Here is a 7,233-nt window from a genome sequence, read left to right as displayed (position 1 = left end):
TAAAGATTTGGGGAAATTACAGTACTAATAAAAAAGAGGATAGACTAGGAGGAGGAGAAGTGAAAGAACTAGGACAATGTCAGAGCTGATCAAGAGGGACTGCAATTCCTGTCAAATTCTGGGAACATTTGAATAACTGTCAGTGCCAACAATTTTGGCAGTCTGTATGCAATGATGTGTTTTTCTGCTATTTCTTCTAATTTAGAGCATGACATGACTGAATGCAAGTGATATATTAAAACATTGCAATTTCCATGCCATGATTGTTTGGTTGCAGTTTCATGTGCAAGGCCAGCGTTGGTATCAGAAGGAGTTCTTTCATGAAATGACCTTCAACCTTACCACACACAAGCAGGCTCCAGAAGTTTGTTTTGATTTGCAGCCAGGCACCAATTACTCTGTTAATATTTCCATGGTAGCTTTGAATTTTTCACTTCTCGTTTCCATGACAACACAAATCACAGGTAGGTCCTGCCATTTATTTTATCTATTTACAAAAGCACCTATGGGTGCAAGAGGCTCAAGTGAAACAGCATTGTTGATCTCAGTGTTGTATGGTGGGTTGTCAAAGTGCTCTTTCCATGCTCAGAATTGTTCATTACTGTTTGTTTTCACGGATTTCATAGGGTTGACAGTCCAGCAGCAGAAGGGGGAGAGAAATGGGGGTGCAGTGTTTTGCAGTGTCATTTTGGCACAGCAGGGAAAAGATAATTTGGTGGGTTAGGCACGATTGGTATCTAGGGGAGCTGGGTTAAATTCCCTGCCCTATTAGAGGCTAAGTCACTTTTTCAGTATGAGTTCTCTCCACTGTGGAGATAATAGCACAACTGCGCTGGTATTTGAGACAACAGGCATCACTAAAGTCTGCAAGGATCCAAAGTACAGAGTGTCCTGCAAGTACCTCAGACAGATACCTTCATCTCTAGCTGGTAGAGTACAAAACATAGAAAACATTTGAGCAAATACGGTTTTGTAGGGAGAGTCCTGGCTTCGCTATTTAGCAAGATATTTGTGTGGCACTACAATGCTGTGATAAAAAACAGCTGTCATTGTTTTAGCTCATTTTTTGTTTAGAACAGTTTTGCACGATCTCTGTACTGTCAGACTTTCTGTATTAGGTTATTACTGTTACACTGTGAAGTGCAGTGTTTGGTGCTGGTATCATTCTTCCTGTTGGGGCCACAAATTGGAATAGCTAAGAAACATGAAAGCTCTCTGAGTGTCTGTAACGCTGTTCAGCCACTAGATGGAACCAATTATCTTCTGACTGCTTACGAAGAACTGGGGATTTGTGGTGGTTTTGAAATTTATAGTATTACAATGTATTTTATAGTAAATCTAAGTGTTTTAAGCTTCATGAAAGGCTTCATCTCTTGTTTCCTAAAGCTACTGTTTAGGACATACAGTGACCTGGAATTCTTTTTTTAAACGAAATTACAGTAATAATTCGATAATTCATTTTCAGAAGTTTCCTAGCTGTCACTCAAAAGTAGTGTCCATGAATTCTTGAGTACATGTAGCGCTGTAAAAACTAATAAGCTGTCTCAGAATTTGGTTGACTGAGATAATTTTTGAATACATACTCAGAGTAAAAGCGTAGCTCTTTACTCTGCTATCCTGTGGTATTTCCTAAACTCTGCAGGATTGCATCAGGTCACTTACTCAGCAGAGTTCTAGAGAACACTTTGCAGCAGGTGCTGTGTGAAGTGATATTTGTGCCTTGGCAGCTGGAATGTTTTCGTCTCTGCTGAGTTAGTGCTTAACAAATGCACATGCATAGCCCAGAAAAGGCCTTCACGCAAAAGTTAGATCATTTCCATTTTGAAAAGATCCTGCTACACAAGCCATTTTATATCTGGTAGTTACTTTTTTCAATGAGCAATAAAAGGTAGGTGTTGCTCTGTCATTAGGAATCTTCATCCAAAACTTGCCATGCAAGCACTCCATATTGTGCTTTTTTTAATGGAAGCCAAAAAAATAAAAGTAGGTCTTTTTGTGGTTGAAATGGAATGAAAATTAAAAAGCCAACAGTGATCATGCTGCAAAGCTCATCAGATAATGAGAATTTAAATAAGATGTTAAATTTGTTTCTATTTCAGCTTATCTAAGATGAAAAGAGTACAGTTAAAATAATTCTTCTGGCAGTGTCCCTTTGACTTCTGTGCCTTATGTGTCAGGAATTGCATTATCTGTACAAGCAATTTAAATAAAAAGTATTTATAATTTTAGATTAGGTGTACAATTTGCTTCTTCATTTGTCCAGTTATTTTGTAATCATGTACGTTGTTAAACCAGACGGTTCTGTTTCCATGGTGGGTGGAATGATCTCGATTTATCTGCCAGCTTAAGTCTGAAAAGTGTTTTTTGGCTCTGATGGTTTTCTGGCTAAATGGTACTGTATAAATGTAAGATATGCCTTAAGCACAGAGGCTCTGAGGAAGCTGGGACTTACAAAAGTGTTTTACTGTTAATGTACTGGAGGTGGCCTCATTTGTTGTCTACGGTTTCATATGGCAACCTTTAACAAATGCACAGTCAGTTGGTCTGTTTCCCCAGCTGGGGGCAAATCCAGATGTTGTATCTTCTTGACTTCCACGCACCTCCTGCATTTTGAGAGTTCAGGAAATCTTAACTGTGGAGTTTCAACTACTGCGAAGAGACATGTCCAGATGGTTGGATGAACGCTGCCTAACAGACTTAGTTTCCTGACAAGGATAGTCATCTGTGTAAATTCTTAAAGACTGTTGCAGAATACAATAAGCATGTAAATGCTAGCGATAAGTTTGGGTCCTTTTTCAAAAAGGAAGATTATAAATGCACGTTAAGAAAGCTACTTCTATATCTTGAATATCTATATCTACGTTTATATCTATATATCTCCTGACTGAGGATATATTATATCCATAGTATTTCTAAAGGAAAAAAAAAGCAAGAACTTGGGACTCAGAAGCCTGCTTTTCTTCCTGGCAAGTAGCATCCTTTAAAAATAGTTCTGTGCTGAGCACAAAGTTGGTTTTGCCCATCATCTTGTGGATGGTAAATATAGTCTAGCAAATGCTTCATGGATCATTGAAATTCTGCTCCTTTCATGCTTCCAGTAACAGGCATCTTGCACAGTCTTTTATATCGTCTTAGCTTATTTTAGACAAGCTGTCAGCACCTGTCTACTTGAGATAGGAAATTGAGTCAATTATGAAAAATGATTAGGCAGTGATTATATTGTAGTTGTAAAAAGATGGTAGCAAGGTTGTCTTTTAAGCAAGAAAGGAGTTCGTGTCTGTTTCCAAGGAAGGAAAGGAGTGTCTTGTGGGTGTACTTTCTCATTCATTATTTCTGTTGGAATTACGCTACTTACACGCAGCTCTGTTCCTTTTCCTTTTTGAAGATCATTTATTGAGGCATGCTCAGACAAGGCATTGTTCTTAATTTCATTATCTGTTTTCACATATGAATTTAAGAAGACTGAATTCTGTAACTACTTTCAAGTGTTTGAAAAACAGAATAATAGAGAAAAAGCTAATGCTTTTGCTCTTGCTTCTAATATCCTAAATAAGAGTAACTTCTTCAGTTGAGCCACATTAAAATACTACTGATATTTGAATCTGTTTTTAAGCTTTGCTTTGCGATAGATTCTTTATGATGGACGTGACAAAATTGTGGTCTTTGGGAAGTTCATGAATGCCTACTTATTTACAGTGTCTGGCTAGCTTTTTTTGGTTTAGAGCAGACATCATACTTGTAAGACAGAAAATTTTATGGACACTAGAAATAGATCTTTTGTGCCTAAATTACTGGATTACGTTTCCTTCTTGTAAAATAATTCATAGTAGATTCAATGATGATTTCTCATTACTCTTCCTCCTCTCGATTTTTTGCTTAGAATCAAAGTGTATTTTGAATTTGTTCTGTGCTTACTGTTCACACATGCTGCGTTTTCTTACATATTTGTACATGCACTTTCCAGTGGGTTTGGGTGGGTTTGACCTCGAGCCTGTGTACCTCAGACAGTTGCATGAGTTCTTACGTTTCTCAGCTGCTAATCCTTTTGTTTTAGTCCAGGATATACCTGCAGGCCACATACTCTTGTGTGTGTATCCTCTCTCTCTTCATATGAACACGGAAGTCAGAAAGTAGACTGACAAGCAGGGAGTCTAGAAAGTGACTTGAATTAGAAGAATTAATTCCATCACATACTAAGTATAATCTTCTAGAGCCCTGCATTTTTGTCTTGGTATGTGAAAAACATACTACATTACAGATCAGGTTGTGATGTCTTAATTTGTTTGCCCACCCATAGATGTACACACACACATAAAAGATACATGATTGTTCTGCTCTGTTGTATGATGGAAAAGGTTTACACTCATTCTTTCATAAAGGGACTGCTTTAAGGTCTGGAAAAGGAGAGAAAAACCAAATCTACTTTCCAGTGAGGAAGTGAAAGACTGTTGGAGATGTGGTGATCTGGCAGCTCTTACTCTGATAGCACATCATGTACCTCCAGAGAGATAGCCCATTACAGTGTGCGGCTTCAGAGCACAAGTATTGCAAAGAAGGGAGTTTCTGATTTATGTAATGGGGAAAGGGGAGTGAGTAAAACCTGAGCATGATTTTTTTTTTTTTTTAATGTAGGGAGGAAATTAGCTGCCAGTCCTGTAAACACTTTCATATATATGTTCATGCATGCACTTTGTATTTTTATGCAGAGACTATTCAAATGCATGATATTTCAGTTCGTATGAACTCCACTTCTCTGTTATCTTTCTGACCTTCATAGCAATAATTTTTTCGTAAATACTTGTGAATTCACGATCATTCATTGCCTCTATCATTCTGTTTACCAGCACTTGGTATAGGTGGCACAGTTTGTTTTATAGCCAGTGCTTTATATGCTGAACATAATTCTTTGCTTTTTTAGTCTTTTCCATCTGTGTGAACTGGGGGTTCAGGTTCATTGCTTCAGGTAGTCCTTTACAAATTTATAGTGATGTATCTGCATCAGCCTTTATGTTGTCCTCAACTAGTTGGCATAATTAGCATTAGGTAAAATGAATGAAATGCAGAATGGAAAAAAAAATACAAGAATAAGCTACAATGGGGAGGAAGATAGATTGTATGCTCTTTTCAGCTATGAATTTATACATGAAAAGGTCACACATTTCCATTTTTAAGATACAATCTTTAAAGAAGATTTAAATTATCATTTTCTGTAGATGTGGTCTTGACTTATTCAACCTCCTTCCTTCCCTCTCTTCTTTAAGTAATGTCTTTCTCCAAGTTAAAAATCTCTTCTCTTTATTAAAGCAATTATACTGTAATATGTACAGTAAACTTTACTCTTCAGACAGTAATACAAATGGTAAAAAACCTTTTCTATTGTATCAATATCTCTACCTTTTTTTATTTTACAGCGGTGTTTTTGGCTTCCTTGTTTTAAAATTCAGTAAAAAGCTTTTTGGACATAAATCCCTCAAATAACCATTAAAAAAATCCCTTGTTTGCAGGAAGTGAAGATCATGCAAATGGTGTTATTTCAGCAAAGGGTTGTTTCAGTTAGAACTTGGCTTTAAGAAGAATCTTTGATTTTACTTCCCTGAACTTGGGAAGAGTTGCCATCTGGTTTTGGACTTTGTGGTTCAATTCCATTACTATTTTTACAGCTTTATCATTAGCACAAAATGATGAAGGGAAGCTGTAAAGAGGGCTGTACTGACACCAAGCAAAGTTTTTTTTAATAAGGTACAAATCATTCAGTTTAACAGGTTTCGTGCATATCCATATATAGGGTGGGATAGAAATGGATTTGTGCATTCATTTTTGATGTGTCTGTGTATAGGAAACTTACAACCTTTCTTGCCTGCATTATATATCCGAAGGTAAGTAGCACAGTGTTGTCCCAGAGTTACAGCTTCAGAGCTGTACAGAAGGTCAGATGACAGGAAAGGCATTAAATATTCCTGTTACCACTGCTGGAGAATGTCATGAAAGGGCTGTCCATGTTCCTTGTATTGCAGCAGCTGGCCTGTAAAGTCCTCGGACTGCAGCAGTAAACAGTATTGGCAAAACCCAGGGCTTTAAAACAAGAAATAAACGGCTCATTTCCAGGATTAATGAAAGAAATGTAGCTGTTCCATTGTGAAATGCTTTCATGGTAACTAATAGTGAACTGCTTCCAACATGCTAGCTTTTTCTGAAGAGCATGATTACAGTAGAACACCAAGCAGGCTTTTGCTCCAGCGTTGAGGCACGTGGTGTTTGCCTGTGCTGTTGCAATGGTAGACGTTTCCTGGCATGCACTTCTTTCCTGTAGCCTGCCTTCATGTTTAGAGGGAGACTCAGTGGGTGGATTCTTATTGTAGAAAATGAGCCTGAATATGAAATGTCCAAGCATTAGTAACATAACAGTGCTATGACAAGGAAATGCTTAGAGTGGGACTATCTCTGGATATACTTGTATTTCTTGCTATGTTCTTCTGCGTTTTCCTGGTGCTGCTACAGATATGTTAGTGTGTTCTGGTGACAAGTTAAAAAAAAATAATCAAAAACCTTTAACAAGGACAGGGTGCTAACAGCGCCTGAACACACTGGAGGATCTTGCTTTCTTCTCACAGCTCATGTAGTGCAAGTCCTCTCTCCATAGCACTCCCCCCTTTCCTTCCACCTGTTCTAGATGGTGTTCAGTCAGTATTTTTTCCATGTGGATTTTTAAATCTGGAAATTATTGTGACCTCACAGCAGACTTTTTTTTTTTTTTTTTTAAATGTTAAATTTCTGGAAGGGTGCTGCTTCTATTAAAAGTTCGTAGTGGTGAAATAGTGCATATGGAATAACTCCTTCAGAGTTTCCTTTCTGGTCACTGAAGCAAAAATGAAATCCGTTCCTTTCATTTATTATTATTTTATTACTACTACTTTGCATTATGGCCTGTTGTCTTTATTTTGGGCATACTGTGCTTAAGTTCCTTTCCCATGTTTCATCTGTTTAAGGCAGAGATCATGTATGCTTTCAAATTTCTTTTTCATAGACTACAAAGACAAGTTTTTCATTCCCGCATATAAAACAATTTCTTCTGTATTTGGATCTTTCTGGTAATCATCCTCTGCACTGGTTTCACTTGGCTCTCTTGGACTGGAACTTCAGACTGGAACTTCAGACACTGTGAAATGATCACACTTGGGACTTCTGTACCTCTGGTGGTACTATTCTAGTGTTACAAAAATCTGTTTCTTACGC

General features: G+C 37.5%; 1 protein-coding gene across 1 annotated transcript in view; it reads left to right on the top strand.

Moving 5' to 3' along the window:
* The window catches only part of SUSD1 (sushi domain containing 1), a 57,222-nt gene that overhangs the window by 35,376 nt on the left and 14,613 nt on the right, over nt 1-7,233 (top strand). Inside the window, 1 exon segment of the mRNA XM_009329004.1 lies at nt 278-464. Coding sequence (XP_009327279.1) covers nt 278-464 — 187 coding nt within the window.

Source organism: Pygoscelis adeliae, unplaced genomic scaffold, assembly GCF_000699105.1.
Source record: "Pygoscelis adeliae isolate BGI_AS28 unplaced genomic scaffold, ASM69910v1 Scaffold127, whole genome shotgun sequence".
In the NCBI taxonomy this organism is placed as follows: Eukaryota; Metazoa; Chordata; class Aves; order Sphenisciformes; family Spheniscidae; genus Pygoscelis; species Pygoscelis adeliae.
The sequence above is the reverse complement of the archived record's forward strand: the minus strand, read 5'-3'. Positions and strand labels throughout refer to the sequence as shown.